The sequence below is a fragment of the Enoplosus armatus genome, chromosome 17 (assembly GCF_043641665.1).
Source record: "Enoplosus armatus isolate fEnoArm2 chromosome 17, fEnoArm2.hap1, whole genome shotgun sequence".
NCBI lineage: Eukaryota > Metazoa > Chordata > Actinopteri > Centrarchiformes > Enoplosidae > Enoplosus > Enoplosus armatus.
Genome location: NC_092196.1, coordinates 18593715 through 18612767, shown reverse-complemented (window position 1 = coordinate 18612767; position 19053 = coordinate 18593715). Strand labels below are relative to the sequence as shown.

Sequence of the window (19053 nt, the reverse complement as noted above, 5' to 3'; positions counted from 1 at the left end):
AGACAAACAGACGGAAAGAGAACCAAGAATCAAACGAACACGCTTGTTGTTTTGAGGGGGGAAAAAACAAAATAGAAAAAAAACACAGGCCAATTTTCTGTTGTGCTGATCCTGCAGACAAAAACTCAGCAGCCATGTAAAAAGTACACACTTGTAGCTACAACTTAACTGACAATGCACAGTGGAGTAGGGACATTTTATAGGGCTGGTGAATCACAAGCCACTAAGGACAGTGGGTAGGTACACTGAAGCTCATTTCACTGTAAGATGCTTACAGCTAATGTAACTAAATACCATTAATAACTGCAACAGTAATATTATTTTATAATACTATGAAATGAAATAAAAAAAAAGCTCCAAAACAATCTTCACACTTGGAAATCTTGCATAACTGAAGACCAAATTGATTGAAGTTCGTCATCTTAAAAGTGCGCCCTTCACAAGCGCTTTTAAAAACCCTGAATTTGTCTGATATACCTGTGCGTCTGTGTGCGGATCTGTGTGGGTCGGTGGGGGCAGGGAGGGATTTGACACTGGAAGAGTGATCCAGGCAGTAGATTATGTAAGCTGACGTAGACATAAAATACCAGCGTTTTTTTCAGTTTTCATTGTCTTCCTCCAAACGGATATTGGCAAAGAAATAGAAAAACCTTTCATGCCAGGCTGGAGGGAACAACTTGGTTGGAACATATTACCCAATCAAGTCCAACAATACTGCCAAAGAAGAGCTAATGCTGAAACAGAGGTCCCCTCATAGTATTCACATGCCAGGTAACACAAACCCTCACACACTGGCTTGTGAAACTGCCAAGTAAATGAAAAGTGCAAGTGTGTGTGTCTCTGTTTCCTGGGTATTGTGAGGACGGCTGTGAGGCCATCTGGAGGAGTGGCAGGGTGGCTTTGTTTTGAGGTACACTCAAAGGATGGTAAACCAGGGGGTGTCGGGGTGTGGCTGGCCATTGGCAAGTGAGGAAGAGAAGCGTGTCCACTAGTTCAGTGTCCCACGGCAGTTCTCTGTTCCACACAGGCAAGGGATCTTGTTCTCCTCCAGGGGGAATTTGTAGTCGTATGTGATCTCTTCATTGACGGCGATGGCCTGCTTCGAGTAGATCACAATCTTTTTCTGGGACTCTATGGTGATAACCTTGGCGTAGCAGTTTGGCTAGAGGAACAAAGCAATGAGAGACTAATGAGCAACAGGTACAGAAATAAATTACAATAAAATGAATGTGTCACAGGCTGTCGCACATTTAAAACATGTCAGATATGGATGAGTGTTGACTATTCAGACTCACAGTGCAGCAGTGGTTGATGAATCGGGCCAGGTTGCCACACTTGGTGGCATCTATAATTGTGTCGTGGTCCACTCTGAACAAATAGCTGCTCCCGATGCCTTGCTGTGCGTATCGCTTCTCTCGATTGTCAGCTACCATCTGGACACACAAACATTTGCTCAATGAACACTAAACCAACCACAACTTGCAGGAACCTGAAATGGTGCAAGAGTAACATTTAATTTCCAGATTTTGTAGTAGGAACAGTAGCAGTACTGTATAACTGCATCACTACATGAAACAGTTAATATTAAGACAACATACTGACTGCATGGTATGTCTGGAAAGATTTGCTTTAAAATCATCGCTGGTTCAACACCAATTGGCACAGACTGGAAGCAGTACCTGTCTGATGTTTTGGCCCACATACTCAATGACCATTTCATCAGCAGCAATGGGCTCCATGGCGAACAGGCCCCACTCATGGATCCTGCTGCGTCCAAAACGAAGCTTCTTCTTGCGGTACTGCATAAAGACAGAAAAGACTTATTGTAGCAGTGGTCTTGGTGAAAATCTATAAAGCATGCAGGCCCAGAGATGAATATATACTTTGTGTTTTCATGAAACAAAGTACATTCTGACTCAGCATTTATCACAGTTCAAGTGCAAAACGGCCACCACCCAATGACTTGATCACCACCCTTCTTTAGGGTGTTGCTGATAAAGGGAAGGAAACACCAAGACTGATTATGTGTGTGTTCAACACAGAGTTAGCTCTGTTACATGTTTAGCCTTGCTTAGCACAAAGACTGGAAGCAGGAGAAACAGGGAGCCTGCATCAAAGGCTTAACTCTCATTGATACACTTTTGAGAGGCTGAATGCGCCTGTGTGATAATATCATTACACAGAGGCAATATTATAAAGGTGGTTGAGTTCCTGTCGGTTGCACTCATGTGGCTCCATTCGTTGTAAATTTGTTGTGGATAAACACCTATTTTATTGTGGCAGTAAGAGGAGACAGTAATGTTTGGTCAGAGAAGGCTTACAGTTAAATCTGTTACGAAATACTTAGAGAAATGAAAGTGGCAGCAAAAGGCAGCAACATAACAACCTTAATTACACATCTCTGTCACCACCACCAGGCACTGTTCAGTGATGTTTCATAGTCTTTAAAGTATGTTTCAATGCTGGAATATGTACTCATCTTACTTCAGGAATTATTGAGATTATTTTCTATATCAAGGTAATTGTATTGTGAAATCTGCATATAGAGATGTCCAATAATGTCCAATAATCTGCTGAAAACTGTACAATGTGCATATAATTGAGTGGGTACATGAGATACCATTGCTGTAACTGGTTGTACCTTAAGCTGGTTGAGTTTGAGCAGGTCAGAGTCCATGACAGCCGTGGTGCCAATGACGGTGAGGAGGCGGCGCTGCTCTGAACGTCTCTCTGATAGCACCCGGTTAGCTCCCTGGCAGGAAACAGACAGGAAAGAGCTTCACAAAGGGGCCACTGGCACAATCTCACATTATCATATGGCCTTGAGCTGGAGAACACTGACCCAAATAAGCACTTTGACCTTAATGTGCAACAGCCATGTTAGTGTGGGTGAGTTCATAAATAGGACTTTGAGTAAATGCTAAGAGGAAAGACGGTCACAAGTTTTTCTTCTATTTCTACAATGTATGCTAAACTAAATTTAGGAAGGGTTACACAACCAACAAATGCAGGATATGAATTCTAAATACTGTGAATTGTGTTTTTTATACATGATATCAGCAATTATTACAATTTGTTTTTAATTGAATGAACCTTATATGAAAGTCTAGAAGGCACAAAAAACAACTCAAATCAAAAAACTAAAAAAGGGAACAAAACTTGAAGATAACACTGTTGAATAGCACAATTGTAGGTCAAATGTCAAATCTACAACAGATCATTAAGAAAGCCCAAATAAAGTTTCAGAAGTGATTTAAAAGATGATACTGAAAGGAGCTGTGTCTTTGGTCCTAAACCTGCTAATTTTCATTTATTTCACGTCACGTTTTCAAGGTAACACATGTGCCTGCTGTGATTCTACATATATATTTCTCTTTACAAATGAAACCCCTGAAGAGATCAAAACCAATGACGAATTTACCCCACTAACAAGTACTACCTGTGTAGTCAATGGCTGTTGTAGCTCATACCTTGTTGTTAATAATAAAAAGATAACCCTTATGTCCTTAATAAACCTTATAAACATTAATAAGTTGTGTCTTTTTGAGGGTTTTTTTTAAAATAACAATTAATATATGAAATAAATATATGGATTAAGTTACACATCAACAGTCTGTGTCTGTTTACATTTTGTGTATACGTTGCTAAAAACATCCATTTGCTCAAAGCATCTATGTTGCAGATGGCTTGCAGCAAGCATGGAAAGGTGAGCATAGCTGTGGCTAGCAGGGTTGTCAAAGAGTCATAGAAACAACAATAATGGCTAATGACACTGGCACTTTTTTTGCTTTCGTGTGTGTTCAGTGTTCAGCTGAGGCAGCTTTGCCTATGCCAAGTGTTGGAACAATAACTGGATTGACTGAAGAGGAGGAGGGTGCTGTTCAAAGTTCATAATGCTCAACCTGAACAGCAGTATAATTAAAAAGTGTAAAGTGATTACCGCCAACATATCATCTGCACTCTTTCTGAAGAACAGCATGAGTCTGTGCTTTGAAATCATTTCAACTGTTTACCCCTCTACAGTCAGACCACCAGGTAGACCAAACCACATCACTGTGTGCCTGGGACAGGTGCTGATTGAAGTGGTGTCTAGTTACATCACATTTTGTGCATTGTCAGTGATACTGTACCTCTAAAAACATTGAGGTTACATCAAAACAATAAGCCATGGGTGCCCTGAATATAAAGAAACATGTTGACCACGCTCCATGGTGACAATGAGACACAGCACAAAGGCAGAATGGAAAACACACTACTGGGAAATCCAAGCTTTAGATGCCAGTTTTCCCCTCAAAACCACAGCAACACCAAATGACTGAATGTCCTTCCCTGACAACAATCTGGCAGTGTGTGAATAACAATAACTGACTCTACTGACTCTCGATGGATGGTGCATCATGATGTGTTTGTGCTATATGGAGGCTTGTCACTCCTGTTGTGACCCAATAAACCTAAAATCCCCAAATTATACAGGAGGGACACATATTTTCTTTGAGATACCAAGAATAACTAAATGCTGAAAATAGCAAAAATGACAGCTGAAAAATGACTACATTTGGGAAGGTTGAAAGAATTAAAAAAAAACTGTGCGAGTGAGTAAGCCTCTTCAAAATAATAACGATATGCAATATGGGGCAGTGGGTTTGGGGTTTGAAAATAACTTAAATTTGTCAGGAACAAAAACCTTTTGAATCTGGTGGATTTGATGAGCAGAGATATAAAATGTTTTTCCCCTCCTTCAGGGTGTGAGGGGTCAGCATCATTTTGCTTGCTTAATTCAAAGTGTGCTGTTTGTAAATGAAAGAGGCACTGTAGCTATCACAGACTACTTCCAAATGATGCCAAACCAAATATTTAATGATTAAGTCAAGATTCAGATTTATGTGTGGAGCAAAAAAATCTACTGTGCTTTTCAAATTGTTTTTAGAGCACATCTGTTAGCCATCCGTATCACAGAGTCAATAAGTGATTCTGGAAAACTAATCTGTAATGTTATGATATTATAATGAAATGCACTGTGTTCAACCATAAGTTGCTATTTCGTCTAACTGTTACACACATGCATCAACTTCCATCTCTATTCCTCTCTTATTATCCCAACCCCCAAAATGAATAGTTAATCTGAGCCAAATGACTATGGGTCACTTACTTACTTCCTAAGGGGTATTATCAAGCCTCATACTGATCATCAATAATAACCATATTCAGTAACCACTGGAAGATAATAATTTCTGGAACATCTGGAACCATGTTAACCAAGATTAATGGGGGAACATTAACTCAACAAGCGAGTCCAAGTACCTCAGCCTGACGCTGGATGCCAACTCCATTAGTAAGAAATGGGCCAACCAAACTTAAAAAAGCAGTATTGTTAAACTCTCCTTTACAGTTAAGAATTATTATTGCATTGTTTTAAGAAAGTCTTTTACTGTATCGTCTGTATGTTAACGTAGTTTCTCTATTGCTAGTTTGATCATGTGAGAATAACAGATCTAAATAGGTTAATATTTTTAAATTATTTGGCAAAGTCATTGGAAAACCACAGATTCGAGTCCATTGCTGTTTCCAAACAAACAGATTCCTCCAACAGGACAGTACAGTGACACTGCAGAGACCAAAGGATCAGAGAGAAGTCAGTGAATGAACTGGGAGTATGCCTACCGAGCTGTCGACATTCTCCACCTCCCGTATGACCTGCTCGGGCAGGTCCAGGTCCAGATAGACGTCCTTCTCCTTGCGGCTGATGGCGTAGTAGCCCTCACTCCTGGCACAACCAGTAACATGTTCACGTAGCTGTCCACCTGCGTTCTTCTTCTTACGCCGAGGGTTCGGCAAATTGGTTAGTGCAGCTCAAAGGTCAAGGGCAATAGTAATATGAAGACATGACACATTTTATCAATTAAAACAAAAATAATATTGTATTATGGAGGCTACTAATTGATTGAAAACAGCCACAAATTGTTTAGACAATGGTAACTGGGGTTAATTTCTATGGCAATCACACAGTGCAGAAGGTAGTCACTAATAAGGATATTAGTGTGGCTGACCCAGTGAGTATCATTGAGCCAGTCAGAGCTGTGGTCGTCCTGTAGCAGCTTCTCATAAGTCTTCTTCAGCAACATCAAGTCTTCGCCGTCCAGACCGGAGTTCCAGATGTCATACAGGATGGTCATCTGCTCAAACTCACTGCGGTTGTCAAACTTCATGGTTGATGGCTCAGGCGCTGGGACAGGTTTTGGCCAGCGCTGGGACGTCGTCAACCCTGCCTCCTGCAGAAAGAGGCGCTCACTCTTCCTCACCTCTTCAACTACCTCGTCCTCTGTGTCTGAGCTGGACAGCTCCCCAGACTCGAGCTCCTCCACGTCCACATCTTCCTCAGAGTCCTGCACATAGAAGAGAAATATTACTACCAGTGAACTTTGAATGAACACAACTAAGGCTGTGTTTCCTTGGTCTGAAAAGAATATCCACTGTTGCCTTTTAATTTCTAATCTGTTTAAGGTTTACACTGACATCTTGTTTACATTATGTCGCATGACCATGGACACTTGATATATGTGTGAGGACAACCTCACTGCACAAGCAAAGGAGCGTAAACACATAGTTTATGCTGGTGACCGAGTCTAACATTAGCTTGAAGTTTGATAAACACCAACTGAGCATATTTACATAAAACACTAAGGCAACGTCAGTAGGTGACTGAATCAGTGACTGTCATTACTGTTATTGTAGAGAGAAGTGCAGGGCAACATCTCTCCGCTCTGCCCGTTCCTCCGAAAAAACATCCGCCGGCCAGAATCCACCATGAATAACACAGAGTAAACAATGCTGGCAATATAAATCTTTTTTTTTGCTTTTACTTCTTTTTAATCTAAATATATTATAGTTCTGTAGAATGTTGGTATTCCAATAATGTAATTTCATATAGTTGAGACATTTTGTGCATGGAAGAGATGCACGTTTTTCCTGGGGAAAAACCTGATTACATTACCAAAAAACCTCAAAGGTTTATGTGCCACTATTACAGGAACCTAAAATTAGACCTACTGATGAGTCACATTTCTATTGGGTCACACACATTGTGACAGACTGTGTCTTAATCTTAGACATTGTGTCATAGGAACAAACATTTACAGGAACAAACCAGTCCCACGTACCTCTAGTTTCCGCTTCCTCTGTTTCTTGCCTGGCTGCTCCTTTTGTTTTTTTGCGTGATGAACCTCAAGGTTTTCTTTGTCTTTTCTTCTCCTCTTTTTGCTCTTGTCCTTTTCAAGTTCGAAACCCTTGCCAACCATGACCTTCTTTGACGATGGAGGTAGAGCTGCAGCCTGGCCCACATCCTCAGACTCACAAAGCACTCCAATTGAAGATAAGTATTCTCCTGTATCTCCCCTGGATGGTAGCGCCTCTCCAATGACCTCCTCTGGTGCTTCAAGCACCCCAGAAATAGTGTTGAGGTCTGCTTGGACCAAGACCGAGGAGTCTTGTTTGGAGGAAGTCCTTTTGGTACCAGATGGTACTGGGAGAACAGGGGGTTTGCAGTAGTTGTGCTCCATAAGGACAATTATACCCTCTGGGCTTATACCCAGGGCCAATGTCTCTGGGAAGAAGAGATCCTCTTCCATCTTCTGCTCTTCTGCCTCATCAGATGTCTCCGTTTCCTCTGAATCCCCAGCATCTGGGTCCATTTTCAGGGCCACATCAGCCAACACAGATAGGTCAGTGGTTGAAGCCGAGGCCAGCTGCAGGAGGCTCGATGCCCCCAGCTGCTCTCTGAGTCTCAACCTCTGCTCACTTTCTTCCTCATCCTCATCTTCCTCTCTGAGGGAGTGACAGGAAGAAGCAGATAAGCTGGTTGTCCGAGGCCTGCCTCTGGACCGTTTGTTGACGGGAGGTGGAGGAGGGGCCTCCTCGAAGGCCGTCCTGCACATAGAGGCATGGTCCAATGGCAGGTTCTGCACAGTGCGACACACCATAATAGGAGGGGCAGGAGATTTGGGGGAGTCTTTGCCTGCACCCCGTTTTCCAGGGGATTTGACAGGAGTGGTCTGAGGAGAAACAGATGGTGCCTTTCTGGACTCATCAGAATCTTGGGTTCGTCCAGATGGGGGCACGATGAGGGCATTGCCTTCCCCTGGTTTGGAGGCAAAGGGGAGCAGTTGGATGCCCTGAGTGGGACGAGCTGAGGGGATTGGGGTAGCAGTGGCAGGAAAGTCTTGAGGCCTGACAGGGGAGAGGAGGAGAGATTCACCCGCCACTTGTGAGGAAGATGGAGATAACGGTGCAGTCTGCAGCTGTGTTTTGCTGTCGTTCTCGCCTGTGGAGAACGAGACAGTCTTCCTGCGTTTCTTGAGAGGGGGCACAAGAACAATAGGGGACGAAGGACGCGGGTATGGAGGCGATGGAGGACGCTTGGTTGGTGCTGCTGTTGTATCTGTTTTGCTATCCTTGGATTCACCTGAGAGAGAATGAGAGAGATCCAAACTAAATGCAATGCACTTAACATGGCTTTTCCAATTGTTGCGCTATTTTTAAAGCTGTAAAACAGCTGTAGCAACAGTTCAAAGAGTGTAGGCAAACTTCATGGTTGATGTTGATGATCTTTATTTTTGCATTTGTTGTGATATGAGTTAGTTAATGATGTTGATGAGGACTAACCTGTTTTGACCTCCACCTTTGGAATAGCAGCTGTGTTATTTTCCCTAAATGAAACACAAGAAAAAATTGGTGCCAGCAATAATGACATGATAGACAAGTAGATTTATTTATTGACAAAATGTATTTCAGAGGACAGATCTCCTTTAGCAATGCTCAAGGATAACATGGACTGAACACAGAATTTCAAACTTCATACCTAGAATCCTCTTTCCCAGTTATGCTGTCCATGGTTGACTCATCCATGGTGTCTGACCCTTCACTCTCAGCCCTCTCTCCTTCCTCCTCATCCTCATCTTCAGAGGAAGACGAAGATGAGGAAGCTGAAGAGGAAGAACCCTCAGAGGACGAGGAGAGGCTCTCATCATCACTATCAGCACTAAGGGCATCATCTTAAAAAAAAGATATTTGGTAACATTACTGTCTTAACTTAAAGTAGACATAGAAATAAAGGCATAGTAATAAGATTACAGGTTGTAATTTACCATCAGACTCCTTTTCACTTTCCTCTTCTTCCTCATCCTCCTACACATAAAAAAGGTTGTAGTTACAACACTAAAAGATCACAGTGAAATGCTGCCATCTAGCAATCAGTCAGAGCGAGAACACAATTCTTCTTAAATGTTAACACAAAGCAAATGAAAAATCCAACTACTTACTACGTACATGCCATCTACATCAAACATTTGTATTTATTGCATGTAATACTCAGCCTGCTATTTAATGATTAAATCTGACAAAGAAAAAAGTTTTCAAATGACTCATTCATGCAATTTGTTTATGTTGTATTTTGTTATTTGCTTTAGAAACAAACAAACAAACAGAAGTCTGAATTAAGACAAAACACACCTTTTCAGTTGAGGAGCCATCAGACGTTTCCTCTCCCTCACTGCCAAGCTCCCAAGGTTTACGACTTCTTGGCTTCTTTTTCCTTCTCTTGTTGTCTCTTTCAGCTCCATGCCTGTCTGCCACTGGCATTCTGCCCTCAGCAGCTGGAAATAAGACAACAGTCAAAGGGTTATATGCATGCCTATTAATCTAATCCTCCTTTTAAAATTTTCAACATCAACTCAGCAAACCTTCGTCATCCTCGTCTGGTGGAGTTGAGGGTCGCGGCCTTTTCATGTCTCCCTCTTCAAGCTCTTGAGGCTCTTTCCTCTTCACCTGCACAATTGGACACCAACACCATTTTTAAAAACCAAAGAAACACATCCTAGAATGGATTTTCATAGTTCTGGAAACGTTTGATAACTACCATAAGCTTAAAATGCAAAATAAAAAACTATGGTTCATCTTGGCATGCAATGATTGAGATACATGTCTTGTAACTGTAAAATTGACACTTGCCAGTGTGTATATAATCAGAGGTGTAGATGTAGGTGTTTTCATTTATCAAATCACAGTGTGAGCTGTCGAACATGGAGATATAGTCCAAGATCAGTCACAGTGTGGTGCTTTTACCTTGAAGGAAGGCAGTCGTAGTGCTCCTCGGAGAGAAAATCCCTCCATACCACCACTCTTTGCCCAATCCACAAGAGACGTGAGAGGTTCCCTAGGACGGTTGACCTTTTCCTCTTTTTTCTCATCATCCCGTAAGGCAGACACCCCCCTAACCATTGTCTGGAAAGGCTAGGAGGAAAACATTTACAATTACAATTTGCATTTATACCCTTTTTCCATTACACAGTATAACAAGGATCACTTATTAATGTGGTCAGCATCATCATCTTGCTACTGAGAATGAGGTAGGCAAATTCAAACTGCTATTACATGGTAAAAGTAGTGACAGTTTTGGAAAGCAAAACATCCTCTTGCTAATTATAAGACAGTGAGATCCTGTAAGGTTATCTTTTTAAACTGAAAATGGAGAAAGCTAAATTTGTAGCAACAATGCACATAAAGACAAGTAAAAATATTGATGATAGTTTTTAATTAGAACATAGTCAGCTTGAAGCAAAAGACATTTTAGAGAGATTTAGTCAAGAGTTTAATGAAACAAATCCCCACAAAACACAAAGAAGTGGATAAAGCAGTAAGTCTTACCTTCACCCAAAGACAAAACAGCAAGATTAAAAACTATGACAATGTTGCGATTAGTCTTCCTTACCTTGGCCTTGGTCTCTTTCCTCTCCCACCACTCATCAAAAGTCGCAAAGGCAACATTCTCCACCATTTTGCGGTTCAGGTCCCTCTGCATGATGTTTTTCATTTCCTGGATCAGAGTGGCCAGGACCATCTGCACTGTGGCTTCATGCGGATTCTCAGCCAGCATGGGCATCTCCTCCCCTGGAGCCCTGTACTCGTCTCCATCCCCAGGAAGCATGGTGCCATAACCAGGTGGGGGCATGTAGGAGGGATAGTGCGGTGGTAAGACGTGCGGCGGCCAGCCAGTATGGGGAGGCGGGATACCATGGTGTGGAGGGGGAGGTATCTGAGTGCTGTGGGGGTCAGGGTAGGGGTAGGGCATGTGGGGTGGCATGTAGCGGTGGTCCTGGTCATAATGAGAGCCCGCCCCGCTACCCTCTTGGTCCATGTAGGGATGGTGTGTGTGGGGTGGCGGCATAGAGTGGAGATGGTAAGAGGTGTAGTCTGCAGTGGCTGCCTCACCAGGGCCAGGGGTGCCGTTGGATGACGTCATGCGCAGCTGGTGTAGGCGACTTAGCATGTGGGTCTGCATTTGGAAGGACATAGGAGCTCCACCGCTGTACTGGTTCATCAGCTCCATGGAGGTGGCATAGTCATACATGTGGTGGGGCATGGGAGGAGGATACTCAGGGTGCAGCTCCATGTGGGGCAGGGGAGGGATCCCAGGGGGAGGTGGGGGCTGGAGGGAGTAACCAGGGGGAGGTGGAGGAGGCAAATGAGGAGGATAGGAAGGTATGGGAGGGTGCATGGATGTGCCAAAGTGCTGTGCAGAGTCAGAGATGGGTGGGGGTGAAGATGAGGGGTCTGTTGTTTGTGTAGGCATGGCAGCCTGGGAAGAAGAGGGTGAGGAACCTGAGGTGACTGAGGGCTGGTGGGTGGTCACCGTCGTTATGGTAGTCTCCTCCTCCTCTTCATCTGAGATCTCCATGTCTTCCCCGGAGGAATGAGGGGAGGACTGAAAGAAGAAGAGAGTTTACCGTTTTAAGTTGGGAAAGCAGCAGTTTTTAAGCACCATCTACAGTGATAACCACACTTTCAAAAGTGGTGCTTCAAAGATAACTCACAACCACAGAAACATGAAGTATACTGTCGGAAAATAGCATATTAATGCAATAACCACAAAAACAATTGACACAGTAAAATTACAATAAAGAAAAACCAAAACATACTGATCTTACCTGACTCTGTCCATTGTAAGGTGGTGTGTGTGCCCCTGTCCTGCTCCGTGTATCAGCAGATCCAGCTTGTGAAGATTCCTCCTGCAAAGCTCCAGTCCCAGTGAGGCCAACCTGGGGCTGGGGTTCCTCTGGGGTCATGATGTGGGAAGAGTAGGTGGACGAGGATGGTGTGGTTGCTGTAGGTAGAGTGGGACTCTTCCTACCTTCTCCTCCCTTTCCCCGTTTCCTTCCTCTGTGGCCATCTCTGTCTCTTTCCCCTTTCCTCCTGTGGTCCTTCTCCCCATTGTCTCCCACCTGATTACCACTTGTGTGCCCCCCTGTTACATCACATGACCCAGCTCTTCGCTCTCCTCCATCTCCACGTACGCCCCTCTGCTTCTCCTCTTTCCTATCTTCCTCATCTTCCTCATCAGAGGCAAGGAAAGAAAATTTAGCCTTTTGTTCCTTTAGGAGCATCTCAATACGAGAGTCGAGGCTGCTGCTGTGGTAGACAAATGGTAAACTCTCATTGGTGGAATCTGGCTCTGGGGAGGAGGAGTCACGGTGAGGGGGCGGAGGGGAGCTAGAGGAGGAGGGAAGATGGTGGGGGAGGGAGGTGGAGGAAGGGGAGGTAGAGGAGGAAGCGATGGTGGGGTGGGGTGGAGAGGAAGGCGGGGGTGTCTTCGGCGGTGCGGGTGGGGTGCTGGGTCGACGTTTGGGCTTTGTCCACTGCTCTTCACGGGCCGGACTGTCCTGGCTGAAGTCCAGTGTTCCAAGTGTCTCAGCTACAGCCGCTGCGATGACTGAGGCTGGCGGGAGGGGAGGTGGTGGTGGGGGAGGAGGAGGCAGAGCACTGTGGTGTCCAGCATGGTAGTCTTTGTCAGCACCTGCCGAAGGCAGAGAGCCCCTCTCTGCAAGGTTTGTGCCCCCTTGACGGGTGGAAACGTCCAATCCCTGAGAAGGGGCTGGGGCAGGCTCTTTGGAAGAGTATGCAGAATAAGAGGAGGGGGGAGGAGACATGCTGTTAGAGGAAGACCGGTGGGAGTTGGAATTGTATCTGGGGTCAGAGCTGTTGGAGTAGTCACTGTCTCTGTCTCTGTCCCTGTCCCTATCTCTGTCTCGGTCTCTGTCCCTATCCCGGTCATGGCTGCTCCTTCTGCGGCTGCTGCTGCCATGGTGGTTGTGAGAATGGTGATGGTTGCGGTGTCTCTGGTGGCTGTGGTCACCTGATCGGGAGCCCAGGCTGTCTCGCCTGTACCCCCTTTCGTCCCTGCGATCTGAGTGGTGGTGGGAGTGATGGGAATGGTACTTTGAGGAAGAGTTTGTGTCTTGCTGGTGGTGGTAAGATGACCTTCTGGAGCCAATCCCCGCTGCACTGTAGCGGCCCCCTGAGTCTCTGTCACGGTCCCGGTCCCTATCTGACAATGGGGGCTGATCATATTGGGTGGCAAGAGGTGGCGGAGGCATAGAGGAGTGGTGCGCGATGTGTGGCCCAGGACCTCCAACATTGGGGTATGGGGGGTAGCATGGCGGCTCGTTGGGACGGTATGATGTGGTTGGGGGGTACATAGGGCGACCTCTATGATACACTGAAGGTTCCTGTGCATCCTCAGAGTAGCGAGACACTTTATAGCCTCCGACAGTAGATGAGACTGCAGAAGACGAGGAGGAGGAAGGTAGCATGTCCTGGGGAGGGTAGCCACTGCCCAAAGTGCCAGTGTTGTAGCCAGTATGCCTGCACGACACAAATGAGGAAAATTTTAAACTATTAATTTGTGGACCCAAGCAGCTTTTGATGTTATTTTAGCAATTTATGTTCATCCAACAGAGATCATGTAACTTGTACCAACAGAATGTTCTATGCAGAACATAAAAATGTTAAATATTTGTATTGTAATGTAATGGTGGCAAACACTGGTGCACTGTCAAAACATGCAGTCCATGCAACATAACTGCTGCAAAGAACCTGGTAGCAATTCCACTTGCTGTGTGAGCGGAGCTGAGAAATTTCATTTGAATACAACAAAAGGCTTATGAAGAGTTGTGTACAAATTTGCAGATATGGTATGAAGAGTTATAGCTACATTTTCACATTGGTATAATTTTTTCAGTTATTAATACAACACTGATAAATAAATAAAATATACAATTTGTGAAATTATTTCTTGAGGTCCTATACTATTACATATAATTATGTTTTGATAATGTACAGATAAAGATGTCTAGCATCTCAGCTTCAACTGAAGGACCTGAATTTGCCTCATGAATTTGGTAAAGACAGCACCAAGGCAATGGTAAAATCTTGACATGAAACTCTAAATGCCAAACATCAACGACTAACCTGCTGCCGGTGAAGCCCGAGTCTTGTGAGAAGGGAGTCCCAGATCTGGAGCTGTAAGGTGTTCCTCCACCACCCTGAGATGAAGCAGAGGAGCCGGGGGTGTAGGGGCCTGTCATGGAAGAGGGGGGTGTGTCCAGGCGCTGTTCACTGTAACCAGTATCTGCAGAGCAAGGGGTGATGTTTCCTGATGTGAGGGCCTGGACCCCTGCCGCCAAAACCGCAAGCTCACTTGAGAGCCTCCGCCTGATTTCTGATGACTGTGCAGGAAAAAAGCTATATATTAGAATTTGTTTGTGAAGTTGTTCACTCTATAATTATGCTTAATTCAATTCAAACTGTGTGCAGGTAATGGCTAACAATAATGCTGCTAAAAAAATCAAACTCTTCTTAATATCCATTCACATATCAACTCTAGATGATCATTAAATAAATGAGGTGACAATTATGCTGTGACAATACCGTGTCAGGCTGTGGCTGTGTTGGGGCCTGAGGCTGGAGCCTGTCTGTCAAAGCCTTGCCTCCAAGGGGCACTGTCTGAGGAGTGTAGGACCCGTTTACTATCAGGTCATAATACTTCTGCCTCTGCTGGCCTGGGTAAAAAACAAAAACAACAGAAAAATAAATACAGGCTGTGAAATGAGTTCACCACAGATGTAACTGGATCTACTTGTAGCGAGGTTTTCAAGACAAACTCCATTAGGTTTAACTGCCTCCACCAAGAACCAGCAAATGCTTTTTTGTGTCTCATTTTCTTGTCAGCCTGTTTAGTTAGTTAGCAGGACATCTCAAAACTTTAGATAAAGTGGTGGGAGGTTGGGGCAAGGAGCAAGTGACTCACTTTTGGTATACATTTGGATAAAGGTACAGATATTGCGAGATAGGATATTTTAAAATATTTTCAGTATTTTCTCATAAACTACAGCTCTTTCTTGAAGTAAAATAAATAATCAATAATAAGCTGGTACCCATATCCCATGATTGTGCTTTATGTGTCTTACTATGTATTACTATGTGTATAAAGATCCAGATGCAGAGTAAAAAAATCCTAAACTTCTTAATTGTTAAAATAACGAATTTAGAGGGTTATGCAGTTTTAGGGAGATAAGCACTCTCTGGGTGCTTTGTGGTTCAATGTTAATGCTTAACTACACAAATTTGTTTTTTTTAAACTGGCTGGTGTTATATTTCAATTTATGTTAACGGACGAACGGTGTTTCATGTGTCTTCAACGCAGTTTTAAACCAAAACCTCAAATGTGTTACATACTAACTGATTATCTGTCACTGTACAAACATTTCTACAAGGTTTACCCAAAATTGTCTGAAACATCACTGTAATAACTAAGCTCATACTTTAAAGATACCTCAGATTAGGTGTTATAGCTTACCTTTAATATCTAGCTGAGCATGAATGATGTTACCCATAACAGAAGTGTTATGCAGTTGCTTGACTGTGTCCTTGGCTCCTCTGGTGCTGGTAAACAAAACCCTGGCCAGGCCCAAGTGTTTCCTGGTCTTGGGGTGGAACAGGATCTCCATCTCCTCCACCTCACCAAACTTGGCACACATTTCTGCCAAGAAGGGCTCCTTGATATTGTCATTGAGCCTAGCAAAGGTCACCTCCTTGAGGGGTATGGGACCCACATAGAACTCATCAAGCTGTGAAGAAAAATTACAAAATCAGGGAAAAGAACATGTCATTCCAGTAGATGAAGCTGCTGGGATGTGTGAAATCAATGTTGACCAGCTGTTCTCACCTTAAACTTCGGCACTGGCAGGGACATCTCTGTATACCTTGACCATAGTCTTCGGGGTCTAGGGTCCCGCAGTTCACCCACGGGAGGAAATCCAGAGTCCTGGAAAAATTATACAAGTTGCCGTTCAAAGATACAATTTAAGGCACACACAGACCTTTCAGAGAAAAATACTGGAAATCAACTCACTGGCACACTGAAATGCACTCCATCATATCTGTAGACTTTCTGTGTGACCCGCCGAATGGTTGGGTCCTGGACGAGTTTGTAGCTCTTCCACTGCAAACTGACAGCTTTTTGTGCTTCTGCCTCACCGTCTGGATCCATCCTACAACTGAGTGTCAAAGGAAAACCATGATTTCAGACAGTGCAGCAGCTACAGTTGGGGACAAAACCACGTCAGAACTATCACCACGAGGAGCAAAGCTTTGACAAATCTGCTGCAGAATAGAGAGCTATACTGATCTGAAATGCTGCAGTAATTACAGCTAAAGTATGTTTGGCCGCTGGCAGTGGGCACACTGTATGGTAACGTAACAGAACGATGAGCTGCGTCACAACAGTTAACAAGACATTAACTTTTCTGACCACTGTCTGTTAATATTCATTGTCAAGGCAGAGGGAAAAATACATTTAAACGGATAATAACCAGGACATTTTCAGTCTTCACTAAGATGCTGCGTGCTGTCAAAACAATGCCCAGCGTTACGTCACTGACCAGTTACTTCAGCTAGCATCCTGCTAGCTGCACAACAAAACGCAAAGAAACTGTGTTTTCCAACGTCAAGACACGTTTACGTTCAACGCAGGTTTATTCGGGTTCCGTACTACTCCGTAGGAACAACATCATAGGGAGCTCTTGCGTTAGATAACGTTAACTGATGTTAAATTACTTATGCCTTCTCGCTTTAGCTAGGGCAAGTTAACGCTGCCGTTGGCTAATGCTAACTAGCAAGAACATCAAGTTAGGCGTCAAACTCTGATCTTATTAACCCTCAGCCCACATCTATAACGTTTTACCAGTAACGTTCATGTTATGCACCTCTCTTAGGGGCTCTACCGGCTTGTTTTACCACCGGTTCGCCTAAATTCAGATCCCACCTCTTCGAGACCTACTGCCCGCTCATCCGAAAGTAGCAACCCGCCGCTACAGTGTAGGCAGCTACAGCCAGGCCCGGGAGACGAACAAGAAAAACACTGAGTCCCTAACAGAAAAGGGACATCTCCGACCCTGCACTAAAGCAAAACTGACGAGCTAAAATGATGCCGCTATCATTCCGATAGTTAGTCAAAACAACAGCACGCCTCTCCGAGCGACGAAGCCATTGTTTTCGCTTTAAAATCCATATATTGTTGAGAGAGCGGCCATCGCGTAACCAACCTGAAAGCCTCGCCTGTTCTCCATCAGTAGCGAATGCAGCCTACGATTCCTGACCGGCACTTTCTTCAAACCCGGTTACTGGAAAAAAAAATACAGAAGGCACAACATCGACATATAACACTGTAGATATAATAAATAAAGTAAAAGTATTTTGAATAAATTACTGTTTTTTTTAATTAATGGTCAAATTTCTACAGTTGAACAAATGCTTGAATCTGCTCATACAAACCCAAGCACAGGAAAGTGATCAACGAGCCTCTAAAGGCTGATCAGTGACAACTCAGCCAATGCAAACTAATATCTCACTTTTGATGGTGAAGTGGCGGACATCTAATATTTAATATGTAACAGACATAACAATAAATTAATTCATTTGGTATGATGTTTACAGAAAACCTTTACAAGGATAGTAGAAAGTCCACAGCTATATTCACAGTGCATTCAGAAATGTACCCTAAAAATATCATCAAAAGTATTATCAGCAAAATGTACTTTAAGTACCAAAATACAGTACTCATTAGGATTATTATTGGATTACGATTACTGATGCATAAACACGTAACAGCATTTTAATGTTGTAGCTGGTCGAGGTGGGGTTATTTTACCTACTGTACATACTGTTAGGCAGTTTAATCTTAACAATTCATCATGTTTTATAAACTGTTCATAGGACTTGTATATCAAATCTTATAAAAAACAAACTATAGCTGTCAAACGTAGGCAAGTAAAAAGTAAAATGTAGCAAAAAATAGAAATATTGAAGAACGGCCACCTCAAAATTGTACTTGAATGATGAATAAAGTGTCATTCTACTGCTGCATACTGTACACTGCTATGTTTGACCACTGTCTGTCAGAAACTGTCCTAAAATAAACACCTCTAGAGACGGTGTTTCAATGTTTGCCGTCAGTATAGTGGCCTATATTGTGCCCCATGTGATAATGAACAATGTGGATGCATTGCTGGTGAGGATTAATAGAATTATGTGACTGAATTTGATACAGCATAGAAACCATTTCAGAAAATGCATCAATAAAAAGACTCAGTATGCGGAACATTGGTTTCCACAAGAGTGCCGTTAAATTGTAATAAGGTAAGATAAAACCTGAGAGAACTCGAGTTAACAGACAGCAGTAGACAGAAATTGGGTATATATACACACTACATGTGAATAATTAGGGTAAGATAATGCAAAAACTGAGCATAGTGAATAAAAAACAGATCATTTGACATGCATGTCAAATTATGTGTGCAAAATCCAGATTTATGGAAGTACATTATATGGTGTCATCTCCACATTACAAAGGGTGGACACTATCATGCAGTGCAATTTAAACCTAATCCCACTTCATACCCTAGCGGTAAATACTGTCGAGAAGCTGCAATGCAAATTCTTGTTTTTGCGTTAAAAGGTTTGCATTACATTTTGAGGTGGTGAGGCCAAAAATAACCTCAAAAGATTGTGTTTTTAAATTACCTGATGTGTACCATAAATTTGATCATAGCCAGACTGCATTAGACTCAAGACTTAAATTTGGATAGACAAGGTCATTGTATCCATTTTAGCTTGTCAACCACACTTGATGTAACCAAATCTAGTTCAGAGACTGCTGACACAATC

The 19053-nt window shown here is 43.3% G+C and overlaps 1 protein-coding gene across 1 annotated transcript; it reads right to left on the bottom strand.

Annotated features, from left to right (window-relative positions):
• Window positions 1–403: 403 nt before the first annotated feature.
• Window positions 404–17444, bottom strand: setd1a (SET domain containing 1A, histone lysine methyltransferase). The gene is made up of 21 exons (XM_070922501.1): window positions 17433–17444; window positions 16241–16385; window positions 16055–16153; window positions 15686–15956; window positions 14758–14888; window positions 14299–14555; window positions 11979–13692; window positions 10763–11755; window positions 10117–10284; window positions 9735–9819; window positions 9505–9647; window positions 9141–9177; window positions 8855–9047; window positions 8659–8702; window positions 7158–8458; window positions 6035–6383; window positions 5662–5843; window positions 2642–2752; window positions 1680–1799; window positions 1296–1433; window positions 404–1162 (listed from the first exon to the last, which is right to left on the bottom strand). The coding sequence occupies exons 2-21, from the start codon at window positions 16376–16378 to the stop codon at window positions 989–991; spliced, it is 6648 nt and encodes a 2215-aa protein (XP_070778602.1). The 5' UTR covers window positions 16379–16385; window positions 17433–17444; the 3' UTR covers window positions 404–988.
• Window positions 17445–19053: the final 1609 nt, after the last annotated feature.

Bases quoted from the DNA above. Each gene is read 5' to 3' on its own strand.
- setd1a (XM_070922501.1), bottom strand. From the start codon at position 16,378: ATGGATCCAGACGGTGAGGCAGAAGCACAAAAAGCTGTCAGTTTGCAG. The intron at 16,154-16,240 runs GTGAGTTGATTT...TAATTTTTCCAG, and splicing joins GAGTGCATTTCAGTGTGCCA to GACTCTGGATTTCCTCCCGT. The intron at 9,648-9,734 runs GTTTGCTGAGTT...TCTTATTTCCAG, and splicing joins ACCAGACGAGGATGACGAAG to CTGCTGAGGGCAGAATGCCA.